The sequence below is a fragment of the Gamsiella multidivaricata genome, assembly GCF_025024155.1.
Source record: "Gamsiella multidivaricata strain RSA 2152 chromosome Unknown BC939scaffold_15, whole genome shotgun sequence".
Classification (NCBI taxonomy): domain Eukaryota; kingdom Fungi; phylum Mortierellomycota; class Mortierellomycetes; order Mortierellales; family Mortierellaceae; genus Gamsiella; species Gamsiella multidivaricata.
This window is the reverse complement of record NW_026251723.1, coordinates 186,072-204,454: the sequence shown is the minus strand read 5'-3', so window position 1 is coordinate 204,454 and position 18,383 is coordinate 186,072. Positions and strand designations below refer to the sequence as shown.

The 18,383-nt window shown below is 49.3% G+C and overlaps 6 protein-coding genes across 6 annotated transcripts; 4 read left to right on the top strand and 2 right to left on the bottom strand.

Annotated features, from left to right (window-relative positions):
- Nucleotides 1–500: 500 nt before the first annotated feature.
- Nucleotides 501–1,355, top strand: BC939DRAFT_394516 (ubiquitin-60S ribosomal protein L40 fusion protein; the record flags this gene model as incomplete). The annotated part of the gene is made up of 2 exons (XM_051552160.1): nucleotides 501–603; nucleotides 1,072–1,355. The coding sequence occupies 2 exons, from the start codon at nucleotides 501–503 to the stop codon at nucleotides 1,353–1,355; spliced, it is 387 nt and encodes a 128-aa protein (XP_051414780.1).
- Nucleotides 1,356–3,082: 1,727 nt separating this feature from the next.
- BC939DRAFT_443798 (malate dehydrogenase, NAD-dependent) lies at nucleotides 3,083–5,122 on the top strand. Its single transcript, XM_051554587.1, has 5 exons — nucleotides 3,083–3,418; nucleotides 3,509–3,724; nucleotides 3,833–3,879; nucleotides 3,957–4,105; nucleotides 4,437–5,122. The coding sequence occupies exons 1-5, from the start codon at nucleotides 3,409–3,411 to the stop codon at nucleotides 4,999–5,001; spliced, it is 987 nt and encodes a 328-aa protein (XP_051414779.1). The 5' UTR covers nucleotides 3,083–3,408; the 3' UTR covers nucleotides 5,002–5,122.
- A 9-nt stretch (nucleotides 5,123–5,131) lies between these two features.
- On the bottom strand, nucleotides 5,132–7,325 carry BC939DRAFT_490953 (uncharacterized protein). Its single transcript, XM_051559472.1, has 4 exons — nucleotides 6,616–7,325; nucleotides 6,259–6,501; nucleotides 5,952–6,113; nucleotides 5,132–5,836 (listed from the first exon to the last, which is right to left on the bottom strand). The coding sequence occupies exons 1-4, from the start codon at nucleotides 7,022–7,024 to the stop codon at nucleotides 5,178–5,180; spliced, it is 1,473 nt and encodes a 490-aa protein (XP_051414778.1). The 5' UTR covers nucleotides 7,025–7,325; the 3' UTR covers nucleotides 5,132–5,177.
- Nucleotides 7,326–8,824: 1,499 nt separating this feature from the next.
- BC939DRAFT_394419 (mitochondrial genome maintenance MGM101) lies at nucleotides 8,825–9,654 on the top strand (the record flags this gene model as incomplete). The annotated part of the gene is made up of 4 exons (XM_051552153.1): nucleotides 8,825–8,960; nucleotides 9,066–9,131; nucleotides 9,218–9,428; nucleotides 9,525–9,654. The coding sequence occupies 4 exons, from the start codon at nucleotides 8,825–8,827 to the stop codon at nucleotides 9,652–9,654; spliced, it is 543 nt and encodes a 180-aa protein (XP_051414777.1).
- A 480-nt stretch (nucleotides 9,655–10,134) lies between these two features.
- Nucleotides 10,135–11,791, top strand: BC939DRAFT_69640 (uncharacterized protein). The gene is made up of 5 exons (XM_051561844.1): nucleotides 10,135–10,617; nucleotides 10,745–10,984; nucleotides 11,075–11,161; nucleotides 11,249–11,373; nucleotides 11,477–11,791. Exons 1-5 carry the CDS (start codon nucleotides 10,384–10,386, stop codon nucleotides 11,676–11,678), a joined length of 888 nt encoding a protein of 295 aa, XP_051414776.1. The 5' UTR covers nucleotides 10,135–10,383; the 3' UTR covers nucleotides 11,679–11,791.
- A 3,770-nt stretch (nucleotides 11,792–15,561) lies between these two features.
- Nucleotides 15,562–17,748, bottom strand: BC939DRAFT_490950 (peptidase family M48-domain-containing protein). The gene is made up of 2 exons (XM_051559471.1): nucleotides 16,383–17,748; nucleotides 15,562–16,263 (listed from the first exon to the last, which is right to left on the bottom strand). Exons 1-2 carry the CDS (start codon nucleotides 17,704–17,706, stop codon nucleotides 15,626–15,628), a joined length of 1,962 nt encoding a protein of 653 aa, XP_051414775.1. The 5' UTR covers nucleotides 17,707–17,748; the 3' UTR covers nucleotides 15,562–15,625.
- Nucleotides 17,749–18,383: the final 635 nt, after the last annotated feature.

The window sequence follows — 18,383 nt, the reverse complement described above, 5'->3', positions numbered from 1 at the left end:
ATTCAACCAGCTATTGCGGCAACCATTCATCGGATCAGGACTCCATGCAGCCAGCTCTCTTATCCGTTAACAATCGACATACGACTCGCACCATGACTTTATTGTTCGGACGATGAGTTCAGTAATGGAGAACGCACGCAGGACGTCATTGACTGGAGGAGTCGCGCTGTCATTGCTCAGCATATCAGAAATGGTTGACATGATATTAGAGCTTATCAGTGGCATCGGCCAGGAAATACCTATATTACGCAGAAGGCTCTATGAAAGGCAGTGAGATGCCGCCTACCGGCTTGGACTTTGTCGATGCGGTTATTCGCTGGTCTTTATAGCATTCAGGAGCTTGGCATGACAACTCGTTCCATGAAAAAACATCATCAGTTTAGTCAGCAACCCAGCAACATCCGACCTATAATCTTTCTCATGACTTGGAGACAGCATGCTGAAGGACTCTTTTCTCATCAACTCTGGTGTCTGCTGGCTTTGTTATCGTCAATAGGAAAATGCAGATTTTCGTTAAGACCCTTACCGGAAAGACGATCACCCTTGAGGTGGAGTCTTCCGACACCATCGACAACGTCAAGGCGAAGATTCAGGACAAGGAGGGTGCGTCATTTTTCTACTTTGTGTTACTATCCATATCATGTTCAAGCCATACACAGCAGCGACTTGCACCACCTACAACCGACACGCGGACAAAAACCAATATAATAGCCAGGGATCTGTGGACACGTTGGCAGCAGAAAATGTTATACGGGAGGTCAGCAGAACGATACCACTATCGACTGGCAACCTCAATGAGGACATTGGTCAACGAAGTGGCTATGATATATTTAACAGGCGAAAGTGATCGACTCCAACTTGAGTAAATTCACTTTAAGACCGAGGATTTGAGGACAGGATTGGAGTTCAGGAGCGAATTAACATCATCAACGCCATTTAATGCAACGCCAAAACACATTACCGCACTATTGACAGGACGCTGCAGTTGTTTTTGTATCAACTGAGGGGGACTTGAGTTCTGACATTTCTATCGTTTTTTTTTGTTTCTGTTTGATATGTTCGATTCAATAGGTATTCCCCCAGACCAGCAGCGCTTGATCTTCGCCGGCAAGCAGCTCGAGGATGGCCGCACCTTGTCGGACTACAACATCCAGAAGGAGTCGACCCTCCATTTGGTTCTCCGTCTCCGTGGTGGTATCATTGAGCCCTCGCTCAAGGCCTTGGCCTCCAAGTTCAACTGCGACAAGATGATCTGCCGCAAGTGCTACGCTCGTCTCCCTCCTCGCGCCACCAACTGCCGCAAGAAGAAGTGCGGTCACTCCAACCAGCTCCGCATTAAGAAGAAGCTGAAGTAAACAGTTACGCCGATACAGCACTATTCTTGCGCGCGCGATCTTTTTACGAGGGGAAGCAGAAGGAGAGAGGAGGGCACCAAACGGAGGACCCGTCGTTTTTTGTCCCACCTTTATTATTCTGGCTATTTTTCCTTTGGAGAGCGCAATTGTCGTTTTGTTTTCAATAAATACTTTTTCTTAACAGAGCAAACGAGGATGCAATTGACATTATGCTATTGCCAATTCGATGGCGATTGTGGAAGGAGAATGAACAGGGAACGCGACGCGTCAGTTTTGTTATGCTTGCATGGTACGTGTGATAAAATGCACCCACGGAACACTGAAGAAAAGAGCAGCGGGCAGCCTATAGATCGGTGTCACCAAAACTGTGTTCAGACCCCCTCCTCCTCCTCCCCACATTTGCCCGTGTTGAGTCTTGGGAGGGCACAGTTAATTTGGTCCTTTTTTTTGTCGCGCGAAATCACACGGGAAATGCAATCTATGTTCCGATAAAGCAGTTGCCGGAAAGCAGCCAACAGGGGCCCCAAGCAAAAAATAGAAAAATAGAAAAATAGAAAAATAGAAAATAGAAATAAAAAGAGAGAGAGAGATGTCGTCATGGTCACCATTGTCCTTGACTGAGCTCGTGTTTGGAGAAGAGAGAGGATACAAGAAAGTAAGCATGCACATGAAAGCCAAGGACGGAGTATGGACATTGAAAGACTGGACACGGAGTTCAATTGCACTGAAGAAAGACAGACCGAATAGGCACTGTTTGACAAAATGGCCCAGGACATGGAGCTGCCTGCATAGCATGTCCTGAGACCAAAGAAGAAGCAACGCAGTGGATGGTGCCGAGGAAGGAGGGCACGGGAGAGAGAGAGAAAGAGTCCAGAGACGTCTCCTGCGGATGACCATAAACAGACAGACAGGCAGGGCCTTGTGGAGGAGGCCGTCTGAACTCAACCTTGAGTCTGGCCATATCCCATACCCTATCGTGCAGTGTCATATCTTGCACCCGTGTGCGTCCCTTCCCTTCCCTTTCCTTTCCTTTCCTTCCCTTTCCTTTTGCTCAACTGCATATTGCATGTACATGTACAGTACATGTCCATACGCTGCCTGAATGGACACAGTTTGGTTGCAGGCAATGAGCGGAAGAATACGCGAGTGCAATAAGATTAGCAGCCGTTCATTTCCGAGGCCCAAGGCCTGGTCTGCCGATGACACGGCCCTAATTGGCACAAGGTTCATGTAATTGTGTGGTTGCATCAGAGGAAGGGTGCGCGTGAAGGAAGCAAAAAGGGAAGGCAAGGAAGAGAGGGTATAAAAGGGAGGGCCGGTCGGGGGGGACCCAGGGCCTTCTTCTTTCATCTCGTCTTCCCCTCTTGCCATACAAATCCATTGCCACCAGCCTTTGCTCCTTCCGCCTCTCTCTCTCTCAGTAACAAGCACCCCTCGGTCCCTTACACAAGCACATCAACATGGTATGTCCGTCTGTCCGTCCGTCTGCAGCGCTGCGGAGAACAGAAATGAAAATGTCAGACTGTCTACACTCTGCACGATCCACAGGAAGAACAATGTCTGCATTTCCTTTTTCTTTTTTTTTTTTTAATCTCCGTGGGTGGTGGTAGTGCCAGTGGTGTATTGTTTTTTTTGTCGATCAATCCCACGCGTTATGACTATGCCTTCTGCTCTTTCTTCTGTATTTTGCACCGTGAGAAAGACAGAGTTGTTGAAGCAAAAAAAAAAAAAAAAAAAAAAAGGAGGACTGGACCAACAAAAGGCCACCGTAGTATCGTACAGAAGAAGAGAATGGCGTATTCGGTGGGATCATGACATTGGGCACAATGCACCGTCGAGTCATAATTGAACAATTGTCAGCAACGACCAAAGAACCCAGCGTGCCATTGCTGGTTTAAAAGGCCTTCTTTGCCCTCTTTCTTTGTCTCGAACAACATAACCCATTCTCGCCTGCCTCCCTTCTCATTCACTCTTATCCTTTACTTATCTCACCTCGCTCCCTCTCTTCTGGCCTATAAACACGCATTTTTAGTCACCAACCTCAGGAAACGCCATGGTCAAAGGTAACGCACCCTTATCTTCTCCTATGAAAAGGTCCATGTTTAACATTGAACAGGCCTCTAACAAAAATGAAAACACTGTTTCTATTCTAGTTGTCATTTGCGGTGCCGCCGGCGGAATCGGTCAGCCTCTGTCGTTGCTCTTGAAGCAATCGGACTTGATCACGGACTTGGCGTTGTATGATGTTGTGAACGCGCCTGGTGTGGCCGCAGATCTTTCCCACATCAACTCAAAGTCCACGGTCACTGGACACGGCAAGGACGACATGGATGCTGCCCTCAAGGGAGCCCATACAGTTGTCATTCCAGGTGAGTTGACGCGCAGTTATTTTTTTCGACATTTTTGCATATCTAAGTGTTGGACTGAAAGTTGATGGGATGCCGCGGCTCATTTCGATTGTCCTCTCAATGACATAGCTGGTGTACCTCGCAAGCCTGGCATGACCAGAGACGATCTTTTCAAGGCGAGTGTCTATGTGCCTCTGCTTTCTATCCATTGACTCCTTGAACCAGCAATGCTGACTTTCTTCTCTACAAATAGATCAATGCCGGTATTGTTCGCGACCTTGCAACGGGTGTGGCCAAGAACTGCCCTGAAGCATTTGTCCTGGTGATCTCGAACCCCGTCAACTCGACCGTTCCCATTGTCTGCGAGGTCCTCAAGAAGCATGGCGTCTTCAACCCCAAAAAGTAAGGTTTCTTGAAAGAGGTGGATTTGAGGCATTTCTCACTCCCCCGCATTTTACTTTCTCCACAACGGTTGGCTGGAGCGACCAGTTATCCTTCTTGTCGTTCTTCATATATTGTCTGTTCGCTATGGGGCATGGTGCTGTTTACTGGGTTCATTGTAGCCCCAGGAGAAAAACGACTCATCTTGTCCCCACTTTGAGGCACAAACAAACCCCACTTTCCTTCTCTCTCTTTCGCGGTAAAATGGTATCCATCCACAACATTTGACTGATCAACGCTATCGCCCGCTTTATCTTCATTTTTTTTTTTTTTTTTTTTTTAAAAAAAACAGGGTTTTCGGCGTTAGCACACTGGACGTTGTCCGTTCCTCCAGATTCGTTTCGGAGGTCAACCCCAAGATCGACCCTAGCACCAGGGTCACCGTTGTCGGTGGTCACTCCGGTGTCACCATTGTGCCCTTGCTCTCCCAACTCCCCAACTCATTCGCCGAGTCCCTCTCGAAGGACCAGCTCGATGCCCTCACGCATCGTATCCAGTACGGAGGCGATGAGGTCGTCAAGGCCAAGGATGGTGCTGGATCCGCCACGCTTTCGATGGCCTATGCGGGTGCACGCTTCACGCTCACGCTGCTTGAAGCGACCGTGGCAGGCAAGACTGGATTGGTCGAGTCAACCTATGTGAACTTGGATGCGGATGCTGAGAATACGGCTGCGTTCAAGGAGAAGACTGGATTGGATTACTTTGCACAGGACGTTGAGTTTGGTCCCGAGGGCGTGGGCAAGGTTTTGCCGTTGCCGCAGGTCTCGAGCTATGAACAGACGTTGCTCGACGCTGCGATCCCAGAACTGAAGGTCAACATCGCCAAGGGCGCATCATTCATCACCGACAGCGCTTAGATACACGCTCGTCGAATATGTTTTTACAAACGCCATACATAACTTAAACGGAAGCATCAAGAACAAGAGTCGTTCTCAATGCGCTCCTTTGTAAAATAAAACCCTTCCTGAACAGCCAGTATGTCCTGTAACAAGAATGTCTCTATTTAATGTTAAAGCTGTTTTACTGTTTGGGATCACAACCGACTTATCTGCTCCTCTTCCCTGAACCGCGCCTCGACATACTCGACCACGTCCTTCCCATACACCTCCTCCAGATTCGCATCCTTAGGCAACGCCAAATGCTTCTCCAGCTCCTTCTCCGTCAACACGACCGTGTTCAGCAAACTAAGGGGCTCATCTTGTTTCCAGCGACACACCGCGATCTGATCCATACTTCCTGAAACGGCGCTCTTGCCTCGAAACATCTCCTCAACCAAATACCCTACATCCTGACGGTTCAATGGGAAGGTCACGCCCGCAGAACCGGCGCCAGATCCTGAGACTGGGTAAAGACTTTCTTCGCGGGATTTCAGGTTGCGGTGAAGACGCTGGTACAGTTCCATGCGAAACTTGACAGAAAGGGGCTCCATGTTCCAGCCGGCGATTTTACAGATGATGAAGGTTGCCATGGACATGCCAAACATTGCTGGTAAGGGGCAGAGAATTGGAAGGAGAGAATCGGGTCCGAAATTGGGCAATGATTTGTAGACGTTGTCATCACCATCGCTGGAATCCTGTTCTGTGCTCAAAGGTTCGGTTCTGTATGGCTTTTCGGAAGAGAAGACGACCTCGATCCCAGTGTCGACGCCTAGTTTCTTCAGTCGACGACGCACAGCTCTTGCCAATGGGTCCTCTGTAAGTTGAGCATGACAAAAATGTCGTTCGTTAGGGGACTGGAGACCGTGCGCAAAAGGGACAAATCAGGTTTACGGGGGGGGGGAGGGAAAGGAGAGACGTGCACGACTTACCAAAGGTCTCGGAAATGTCGCCGATCTGCACACGCGAAGGATCGGCCTTGGCGCCTGCACCCATGGAGCTTATAACACGGATCTTATGCTCATAGCAGTACTTCAGCAGCTGCAGCTTTGTGTGGAGATCTCCTATTGCGTCCACCACATAGTCAGGGTTGCCTTTTTTGTTTCCAAGAGAGGGACGAAAAACAGGGAAACGAGAAAGATGAGAAAGATGAGAAAGAAAAAGATGAGCACGAGGGGGAGCCGTCGAAGGAGGCTTTGTGTTTCTCACTGATCGCGAAGGAAACTGCACTCTCCATACCTGACAGCAATTGATCCGCAGAGTCTTCCTGTAGACGTTCGACTCGTGCATCGACTTTGACCCAGGGTGCGATCAGTCGGAAGTGCTTCTTCATTGCAACGGCCTTGGGTGTGCCAATATCTGTCCTTGTCGCGGTTGCGTGCTGGTTCAATCCGGAGAGGGAGATCTGATCAAAGTCGATAATGCGCACCTTGCCGACACCGCTCTTGATCAACATGCTGGCAGCCCAACTTCCAATTCCGCCTAGTGTTAATGCGGGCAAAAAAAAAAAAAAAAATGAGTATGGCGAAATGAAGTTCTTTCATTCACTTTATCTCCTGTAGATAGAACCATGGAATGAACATGGCTGGGACTAACCTGCTCCAACAATCACCACAAAGGAGTCGCGCAACTTTTGAACGCCCTCCTCGCCCAAGAACGCGATATTCCTGGCCAATTGCTCGAGGACCAACTCCTCGTCAAACGTGATCTTCTCCTCTTTACTTCCGGTACGCTGATGGTGTGATGATCGTGTCTGCTGCTCCCAGTGTCCAGTCGTTATCTCAAGAGACCTTGATGGCTTCAATGGCGCGATAGGGCCCTTGGGCAACCCCAAATCATCCTTGAGTTTTTTCGAGCGCTGTTTGCGTTGTGTCCCTTGGTATCCAAGGAGAACTGCGGCGGTGGTGACGGAAGCGGCGACGGCGACGAGGGCCATCTTTGTGGATTGAGATGATGCGGAGATGCCGGCGGGCGAAAGGGAAAGCTTTTCGAGAGAGGACCACATGTTTGTATCACTGTAGCTGATCCTTGAGAAAGTCGCGAAAGGGCGTGGGCACTGGTTCGGCTCGAATAGGTTAAGAGTCCTGTTTATGCTTGGTTTTCCAGTGGGTGATGAGAGCTCTTGAGGATGGGTATGCAGTAGTCGAGTGTCGTCCCTCTGACATATATAGTAGATAAGAGTATTGGGTGTGAGTGTGAGTGCGTATCAAGTGGTTCTGTCGAGAGGGGTGAGTGAGGAATGAGGAGGGGAAGGAAGGTCGAGTTTTTTGGTATATGGGTAATTCTGAGCAGTGGCTTTGTCCGATAAACAGCTTTTTGGCCATATGCCGGACTGAGTAAATACGCGTCCTGTCCTACACGAAATCCAAAAAGAATTTCGACGCGTTTTCTTTTCTTGTTCGCGGTCATGGGCGGTCGGAAACCATCCCATCATCGCCTCATATCAGCGCACACCACGCAGAAGCTACTCATAGTTTCTTATCAATGTGTGTATTTGCTTCTCAGTTGTTTCTTCCTCTCATGTGGACGGTTACCTTTTTACAAAAAGGTGGTTTCGTTAAAGCGGCTACACAGCGCCCATCAACTACAATGATAAGGTGTGTGAGTCCATTCAAGGGGTAGTCCTAGTGGTTTATTATGAACTATGCCTGAACCCTTTGCAGATGCGTTACGTTTAATAAAGAACTAAAAAGGCAGTTTTTTGAGAGCGTTCATTCGATCGTGTCAATGTATCTGTCAGTAATGCATTCGCATACAATATGTGGAACACGATTCATTTATTCTGGGCGTAGTCGAACCGAAAAAATACTTTCTGCTTGATACAGACCAGAGGTCCGTTGGTCAATAGAAAAAAGACAGAAGAAGAGCACGCAGGACAGCTGTAAACAGTATGGACCTGGATGGATAGCAGAGTGAACAGACTCGGTATATGTCTGCTGGAGCTTCTTTGAATAGCCCATGGTAACTGCACATGTACATCCGGTCTGCAGACGACTTTACTTGATGCGCCGACCGACACTATTTTTTTTTTTTTCAATTTGGTAGTATCCTTGGGCTCTCAAAGGTGCCCTCCTGTTTCCTGGACTCGGATGTTCCGATTCTGCAGTCTCTTTTTTGTTGGCATCGAGCAATTTTTGTATCATTTTTGCGCTCAGACTCAAGCGGACACAAGTCACCACCCAGAAAAGTAAATAACTGCATACGCTGCACCCAGCACAACTTAGCCCTTACCTTCCTTCTCAACCCATTCAATCATCAACATCATTACAATGTTGCCATCGATTGCATCTCGTCGGTCCTTGCTGCTCTCTCAGGTAAAGAATCTGGCTATCGTGGCCGCGTTTCGTTGCTGAATCCTTACCAGAACCAAAACCGACCCTTTCATTACTCGATTCTTAACCAACTGTTATCGTAGCCACTGCTCGGCATGAGAACCATGGCCACAAAGACCTATGTTGTCAAGGCCAAGGACGCGGCATCGTCTGCAAAGACTACGGCTACATATGTCTCCAAAGCGACCCGAGCGACCGCCGCGAAGACCCCAGGCTCGAACGTTATGCCTGCCTACACCAAGAGCGATTTTTCGACGACCAGAGAGACCTCCTCCTCTTTCAGCCCAAAGACCTTTTCGGCATCGCCAGTGTCCGCTGCTGCGGCCTCATCCTCATCGCCTCCACCATCGGTCTATTCGGATTACTCTGACGATGATGTGCCCAGCGAGGTATTGGCCAAAATTGGTGGCGCAACCAGTCAACAACCTGGAGAGGTCTTTTCTACCGGTACTTCGTCTCTGAAGGATGCAGTTATGGGAGATCATGGAAATGAAGATGGACAGGACTGGACCCGTTCTTTTGCAGGAATGGCTACCGAGCCTTTCGAGAGGGAGGTTGCGGAACTGCTGATGAGCCCTTTGGATTCGGACGATATTGAGGTCAAGCCAGGTAAAGCTCACTACTGTGGGCATCATCTGCTGATTGATCCTTTTATTCGCTTTGCGGGGCAAACACTCACACCTTTGCTCCATCTTCAATTGGTTCATCTTTTAGACGGATTGCTCTATCTGCCAGAAATCAAATACCGAAGAATCTTGAACAAAGCATTCGGTCCTGGAGGTACGTCTGGGAACGCTGTTGGGAGTTGACAAAGTAAACTGCTTTCTATACTACAATCTAATAACGGACGGATTCTAACGTTATAGGATGGGGATTGGCACCGAGAAGCGAGCACTCTATTTCACCCAAGACTATTTCGCGTGAATATGCGCTGATCTGCAGGGGTCGATTTGTCAGTACGGCTCGTGGAGAACAGGATTACTTTGACCCCAACAACCTTGCCACAGCAACAGAGGGCTGCAAATCCAACGCATTAATGCGATGCTGCAAGGACCTCGGCATTGCTTCGGAGCTCTGGTATGGACAGGAGATATGAATATGTCGCACGACCAGAGTTATTTTTGCAGGATGATTGCCTAACAGAACCGAATGAACTGTTGTTTCTCACCATAGGGATCCATCGTTCATCCGCAAGTTCAAGAAGCAACACTGCGAGGAAGTATTTGTTGAGAACGTTGTGACGAAGAAGAAGAAGAAGTTGTGGAGACGCAAGGATGGGGCCGACTTTGGTAAGGCTTGTTGAAGTGTGGGTATCGCATGGTTTCTTGTGCGGTTCGCTCCATGACTCACCTTCGAATACTTCTTATCGACTGTTAGAATATCCTTGGGCCAAGGCCAAGTAAAGGACTGGCGACTTTGCTTTAGACAGCCTTTGAACTTTGAACAAATGCACAAAAAAAAAAAAAAAAAAAAAAAGGCAGTGTAGCTGTTGGGAGTTCTTTTTGTAATAAAATAGCACAGCGTTTTTTTGCTGATTCGTGCAATTGCAGAAGGCTCTTTAATTGACGACTGACGTAGCAAACTGCAAGAAAAAGGTGCAATCAAGCAATCAAGCGATCTTTGATCTTCTCCGTTCCACCATTCACATACACACACACACACGCACACGCACATACGCATTTGCTCACCGCATCCTGTCAGAATCAACCATGTCCGAAGAGCCAAGGTATTATGCAACACGTGCATAAATATTGACGCAAGCATGCATAGGTCAGAGTAAATTCTCATCTCAATGAAGTTGTTGATCTAACCAAATCTGCTTATTGTTTTCGTCTGAAGGAGAAAACGCAAATGGGACAACCAAGGCGAGGACGACGCAGCTACCAAAAAGGCCGCATCTGAGGCGAGCATTCACTCAAAGGATGAAAACGGCGTTGCCGGCACAGCAACCGCCCCTAACGGCACTTCATTCCAGTCAAATGCCGATGAAGCCGCAGCAGCTGCAGCCATTGCTGCAGCCAGGATAAATGCAATGTTGGTGGCGCAAGGCAAGGCACCTACGGAAACGGAATCTACCAACGCTACGGTGGCCAAACCTCAGGAGCATCCGCACCCTATGACAGATGCCGAGACAGCAGGCGGTAGTGCGCACAACAATGGCGCTCCCTTTAAAGAGTCCAAGGAACGGGATGAATTCGTGGCGGATATCGACATTAACGACGTCAAGCATCGTTATATCCTCACAAAGGGATCAGTTCAGACTCAGGTATGCTATTCAGGATTTACTGTCATCATCTTTCTTGCTGCCCCATGAGGCTTGCATAGATTCTGCAGGAGAAGTGCCGTTGTACTAAAATCATCATCTCTTTCATATTGGACCGTTCCGGATAAAGCTCCACCGCGATACGGGAGCAGATGTCACGACTCGCGGCAAATTTTACCAGGATCGGAGCATGGCGACAGAAAAAGAACCACCACTTTATCTTCACGTTACCGCATTAACACAGGAGGAACTGGATAATGCGGTCCAAAAGATTAATGAGCTTATTGAGGAAGCACAGAACCCGCCACCACTTCCACCACAGCGGGATTCATTTCAGCCGGGCTCGAGAGGTTTCGGAGGACCACCACCTGTAAGGACTGCATTTGTATTGCATGGCTTCGAGACAAATACACTAAGTACGGATGTTGACACATCTATTTCCCTTCCGTCTATTCATTAGAGACATCAATCTTTTCATGCTCGCGTCGCCATTGGAATCGATTCGGACAGAATGTTCAATGTGAGGGCGAAAATTGTTGGCCCAGGTGTAAGTCGCACTACCTTTTCAGCTTGCTCAAAGCGGCTTGGCGATGTCAATTACTCAGTTACTAAGTGTACCTAATCGGTTTTATAGGGGCAGTATGTGAAGCATGTGCAAAACGTGACGAGGACGCGTGTCCAGCTCAAAGGACAGGGCTCTGGGTATTTGGAAGTAGATACTGGCCGCGAATCGGACGAGCCATTGTACATCAACATCCTGTAAGGAGCCTTTTCTGGTCTTACATTTTATTCCAAGGCGTTTTTTATGATCTTTTAGCAAACGTTGCTAACTGGCATGCTGCTATCTCCGTGCAACTAATAGTGGAAATAATCAGGAGGAGGTTGACGAGGCAGAACGACTCTGCAAGGACCTTGTTGAGACAGTGAGGGGCGAGTACGAAAAGATGAAGAGTCGACCGCCCATGCACCAAGAGCCCTATGGCCATAACAGGACCTATAGTGACCGATCTGTAAGTCTCTTTATAATGACTACCAGCTCTTTTTCGGCCATGTGGTTGAAGTGATACTGATGCACTCTTGTTCATTAGAGCTACTATAATGGTGGGCAGTATGGGAGATACCAGGGAGGACATCAGCAGTATCATAACCAGCCGCCCAATCATCAGTACGGTTACAATCAGCACTACCAAGCACCACCACCACCTCCTGGCACAACTCCGTCGACTGCGAACCCTCCATTGCCTCCAGGTCCACCACCACCTCCGGCAGAACAGTTAGCTTCTGCTGCTCCTACAACGACTGCTGCTGCTGTCCCAGCGACAAGTGCAGCCGCAGATGCTGCTGCTCAAGGATACACATACGAGCAGTATGAGGCGTATAATCAATATTACCAGCAACAGCAATACTACCAGCAATACAGTCAGTACTATCAGCAGGCATACGCGCATCCTGGTGCAGAACAGGATCCATCGACATTAGCGGCAGGAGCGCCTGTTTCGTCCGACCCAGCGTTGGCCTACTATGGGTATGCATATGCGCCTCCACCCGTAGCAGCGGAATCAGCAGTCGGTGCACCGACTTCTACGGCTGAGACTGGCGCAGCTCCACCACCACCCCCTCCACCAGCGGATGGTTCAGACTCGCAACCTGCACCACCGAAGGTTGAATGAGGACGGCTTTCTTCTGCGTTTGGCGGTGGCTATGATGCTATTTCCACCTTCAGCAGAATATTGAATCACGTTGAGGATAATATCTGCTGGATCTAGAATGACATTAACCCTGCTTTTCGATTTTCTCTTCCTTCCTTTTTTTTTTTTTTTTTTTGCCAACCCACAACGAAACAAAACAAAAAAGAAACGAGAAAGAATGAACAAATAAAACTAACAGAAGAAAAGCTCTTTTGGAAGCAAACAAAAGAAAACGGAAGGGACCGTTCTCTTTCAATCAGGCCATGTTCAACTGTCAAACCAAGGTACCTTTGTTTGTTATTGTTCCGTGTTCACAAACGAGCGGATTAACTAATTTTTATATACGGGCGAGCTTTAAGTTGAGCCTCAGGACGTAATAAAAAAAAAGTTATATGTTTAATGAACTTCCTGAATGTTGAACAAATGGCCACATTGTGCTTGTAAACATAGTGTTGATAACCGGTAAATCGCCGACTACAGAAAGGCGCACTGCTTGCGCATGCATCACGTAGATATACCGTTCTGGATGGTAGGCAAGTGCAGCAACACGTCGAAACAGCCTACATTGGACAGACTGCTGTGTAGCCTGTAGACATGCGTGTTACCAATCATATCTCGACAAATGCTGACAATTGCAAAAGAAGCGATGCGGCGGTAGGAGCGCCTATCCGACGGTGGGTCGCTGGTGTACGGGAAGCAAGTGCAGTGTTTGATATTTGCGCGGAAAAAAAAAGTAGGAAAAAGGGGGAAGGGGCTGCCTACTTTTACCGAGAGATACTCTCGCTCCTCCTCGGGAGGATTCTGTCCCTTCCCCTCCCTCTCGGCTTAGAAGCTCTTTCCACCGTTCGTTGGAGACGCGAAGAGCCGATCGAGGATTGCATGATAGACTAAAGAGGGAATGAGGGAGCGGGAAGGTGAAAACAAAAAAGCACCAGTATCAATATCCGTAGCATAAAATGCAATCGTCTCGCCTTCTCTTGCTTTTTTATCAACTCTTCGGCACTTCAACTCTTCAACTCTTCAATTCTTCAATTCTTCAGCCCTCCGACTCTTCCACTTGCCCAAGGATTCCTTTTTTTTTTTTTTTTTTTTTTTTTTCATTCGCAGCTAGCCAGTCGTCTCAAGTTCTTTGACAGCACGCTGGGACTTCACAAAGCAACGCATTAATGGAGAATATTAGCCCGACGGCCGCTACATTTGTGGCAGCAGGAGCAGCGATCGGTGCCTACTATGTATACGCGAACGCCATCAAGCTCCAGCATCCGGCACAGTACGCTCTTCAAGAACGACCAGTCCAGAACGGGTTCCTCCAGAAACAAATCGAGACCGATGCAGAACTGGTCAAGTCCGCCAAAGACGCTGAGGCTCAGGCACAACAGTTCGAGGCCAAGGTTGAGACGCTTAATTATACGAACACGCTTTTGATGAAGCAGCTCGCTCAAGAACAGGAGATGCTCAAGACGGTGCAGACCCAGGCGCGTAAGGGGGAAGCCGAGACGGTGAAGATAAGGGAAGAAGCGAATAGAAGTGTGAAGGAGTTTGAAGCAAGGGTAGAGGCGATAGAGCAGGAGCGCAAGCAGGTTGTCGGGCAAGTCGAGAAACTTCAGGAACTGAACCGGGAGCTGGTGCAGCGAAGGGCCTGTGTCGAGAACGAGGTTGAGCAGCTGTCAAGGAACCTCGTGGAGGCCGAGAAACGGACGGGTGCGGGGGTATTCGAACGGAATGAACTCCTGGGGTTGCTGGCCGAGAAGGACGCAAGGATCGAGATGTTGGAGGGTGTTACTGTGGCACTCGAGGGCGAGCTCAGAAGCGCGAAAGTGCAGATCGAGCAGCAAACGGCGGCTGCGCGCCATGTGGAGGGGGTGCTGCAAAGTCGAAACGAAACGCTCGAGGGAGACAAGCAGTCGTTGACCGAGGAGATTGATATCTTGCGCGTGCAGATGGTCAAGGAGACGGAAAAGGTACTTGTCAAGGACGCGGAGATGGAGGCGCTGAAGAAGGAGCTTTCAGAGGCTCGGAAGCAGGTTGACAAAGTCGACAAGGAGTACAAGAATCTTTCTTTGAAGCATGAGGAGCTGATGAAGACGGAAAAGGAACACAAGGCACTGTCTCTTAGGAGCGAGGCGCTACGCAAGCTCGAAGAGGAGGAGCACCAAGCCCTTAGCATCAAGCATGCTGAGCACCTGTCTACTCTCTCCGCCGCAGAGTCCGCCTTATCAGTCGCAGAAGTATCTTTGACAGCGCAGGCGTCAGAGCTAGAGGTAGCTCACGAGAAGCTGACAAAGTCCGTCATCGAATTAAACGACGCCCGGAGACAATCCGAGGTGTTGACCGCGCAGTTACAAGACGAACAGGCGAGCCATGCCGAGGAGTTGACGACGCGGTCATCCGAGCGAGAGCAACTGGTCAAGGAGCTCAAGCTATCGAACACACAGATCGTATCCCTCACTGAGAAGCATGAGACTCTTCAGAAGCAGATCGCGGAAATGACGACACGCGCGTGTGAGGAGTGCAAGAAGAGTTCACAGGACCGTGCGGCTCTCGAGAGGCAGATCAAGGAGTTGGAGGATGCAGTCGCGAATAAGGAGTCGGCCCTTCGACTGGTCGTTGTCGAGAAAACTAGTTTGGAGACTAAGCTGACAGAACTTGAGGCGATACATGCGACTTGCAAGGTCCACCTGCCGCAGGTGCTCAAGGAAAAAGACGAAGTGACCAGAGCCCTCCAGGACAAGGCAGCGGAAATTGGTTCGCTCACCAATGAGAAGGACAGCCTGATCATTACCCTTCAAGCCAAGACTGTAGAAGCCGAGTCGCTCCACAGGGTGAAAGATGACCTGTCCTCACAGCTGCGCAAGAAGACTGAGGAGTGCGTGTCCCTAGAAAAGACCATTGACGAGCTCAAGCAGACCATATTCGCGGCCAAACAAAAGGTTGACGTAGATCTAGAAGTCCTGGTTAAGGCAACCAATGCTGGAAAGGCCAAAATCGCGCAGGAATACGAGGCATTGTCGTTGAAGATGGTCGAATTGGAGCAGGAAGTGGAGCGTCTTCGTCACCAGAGTGCGCCAGCCCCAGCAGGGATCGTAGAGAGCGAGCCTGAAACCGAGCACGAGATCATCGAGTTTGAAGAGACGGTCGAGGTCACTTTGGTAAAAGCACGAGTAAACGAGGTACCCAAGCAGTTGCAGTGATCATTGCGATTGTCTTTCTCGCCTTCGCAAAAACGAATCCAGAATAAAAAAAAAAAAAGTTAGTGAGTATATAAGAGTGTCTTTTAATGCCCGATTCTTTATCTACAATGAAGGATCCCGCTGTAACTCCTATTATGCCTTTGCCGGCTCTGTCGATCCCAAGTTGACATCCATCTCCGATGACTTTGCCCACGGCCGCCAACTAGCCCACCTCTTCAACGTTCCTCTGATCCCACTCCGTCGCCGCGCTTCCTTCTCTTCTTTCTCCTGCTTCTTCAACAGCTCATCCATCGTTTCCATCACATCTTGCACTGTCTCCTCTGTTAAATCCCCATCCTCATCGATTTGATCTCTCAGCCGCGTCTCCAGTGGCAAGAACCTCTTCATCGGGGCCTTACGTCTTCCAAGGACCTTCTCCCACATCTCTCGTGCGGGCATGACAGCCTCCTTCAGGTACCGCGCCCGCTCAGCCGAGGGTGGATGATCGTACATCCAATCAGTCCATTTATGGACCTCAACCGAATCCTCAGCATCCATTTCCTTTTGGTCCTTGTCGGCCCATTGCTCCCAGAGTCTGACGGCGTGCATGGGGTCGTACCCTGCGAGGGCTAGGAGGGTGAGTGAGACGGTGTCGGCTTCGACCTCGATGGTTTGATGCAACGGTCCTGAGGCTGTGAAGTGGAGGAGGTTGTTGGTGGTTTGGTCGACCCATGAATTGAACCAGGGGCCCAGAGGGATCGAGATTGTCCACAATGCGCTTCTCAGAAGGTCTATTGTTATATGATAGCAAATAGTACATAGTTTGTATCAGGGTTAATAAAGAGTAGCACAAATACATGAAAACAATGCTAATAATAAAGTATCACCAAAAGATGCAGTAAAACGTTACCAGCGAGGAAGAGCATGACGGTCTCGCGTCCGTGGGTTTCCATGGTATGTCTCTGGATAACGTGAGCGAGCTCGTGTGCAACGACAGCGGCGACCAGATCCTCATCATTCTCAAGCCAGTCCAAAAGCCCTGAATTGATGAAGATCAGTCGGGGTGGGCCCAGGGAGAAGGCATTGATGGTCTCGTCCTCGGCGACAAAAATCTGGAACGGCCGGTCCTCGAAGCTGATCTCCCTGAGATCCAGGTCATCCTCGTCATCGTCACCGTCGGATGCAAAGGAGGAGGGCGATGGCGATGATCCGGTTGAGGGTATAGGTCTCTGTGTGGAGACAATTGCTTTACTCGCTGCTGCGACTACTGGTGTACTTTCGTCGGCAGTGCTGCCATTCTCCGTTGGGTCCACCTTGTGCTGCTGTTGATGCTCCTTCAACAACCGCTGTGCATCCTGATGCTTCTTCTCTAGCCTCTCCACTATCCCGGTTCTCAATGTAGATCCATCCTGTTCAATCGAAGCACTCAAAAGATTCTTCAAAATGTGCTTAACCAACTGTACCCTTGGATCGTTCTCATCCTCCAGAACTTTAATGCTCTCCATAAACGTGGGGATCTCATCCTGAAGCATCGTCAACTCTTCTTCCTCGCTCGTGAACAAGAACCGCCATCGACCCGTGTTGGGTGCCGCTTCGAGACCCGCAAAGATAACAAGGGCGAAACAGATGGGTGGGATCAGGACGAGGGTGAGGATGACCCTTGGGGATTGCTTCGCGGATAAGGGGAGGAGGGTGAGTGAGATCCTCGAGACTATTCGGAGGACGACAGCGGTGACGGGGGTCTTGAGAGTGAAGATTGCGGCGGGGATGATGGGCAGGGGGAGATGGTTTGGTCGGGAGGTGTGGAACTTGGAGGCTTGTTGTTGGAGCCAGGGTCGAAGAAGGCGTTGGTGATTTCCCTGGAGGATGATAAGGGCTGGTTCATGTTGATTGTGGTGTCGAATTGGCCTACGAGCACAAGTCGAGTAGAGTCCTCCTCCTGATGGTGGGTTGCAGTGTTGTTTGGCGAGATGCGTTTTCGCAGTGCCGTTGAAGAAGCCTCGAGGTGAGGATGGTGCAGTTGAGTGTGACAGCTTGAGTGTCCTGCATGAAGAAACCAAGTCGCGAGAGATGCTTTGTCCCTTGCCCATCAGATGTCTTTTCGTGCTCCATGGAATCCAGGCAGCGGATGGGGGTGGCGATCCTGGTAATGATAGTGGCCGCAGTTTCCAGTGCGGCGATGATGCTGCTCTTGAGGCAACAGTGCCTCCTCTTCTGAACACGGCCGACAACATCCTGATGGGTGATAGTTCGAGAAATGAAAAACGATGGAGGATCGAAAGCGAAAAAAAAAAATAGCGTGGGACACAGGGTTGGGTGCATATTTGTGCATCATCCCACAGATGTGATTGACACGAGAACTGCACGATATACAGTCAATACATATTTCCGGGTCAGATGTGGAATGCCCCTGAAAGACCGATAGGGAATGAAAAATGCGTTCAAAGGTTTTCTTCCTGATGAAAATTTTCATCAAATCCTCCGTCAAACCAAGTTTTATGGCTCAATTTTCTGTAACAAGAGATCCCCCACACGGCGCTCAATGTTGCCGCTCTGAAACTAAATGCGGATTTCTGCAACTGATCCAAAGATTAGGTTACCGACATGAGGAAAGAATCTTGAGTTGAACGCATTTTGCTTCCGTCTCATTCACAAGTGTACCTCGTGATGTACATTTGCCTCAGACCCCACTCCCATATCACACATATCCCCTATTGCGTGTGTCAGTATGCACTGGGTGTAGCAAATGAGAATGGGCCCATTCAGGATACGCCAGAGCGCGTCGCCCCCACTGTTCTGTACACGTAGGCCTAGACTAGATGGCTACCGGGGAGTTTGAATGGTACCTGGCTGCAACTACTAGTCTATGAGGCGTATGTACACCACCCTGCGTGTGCATTCCGGGGCTGAG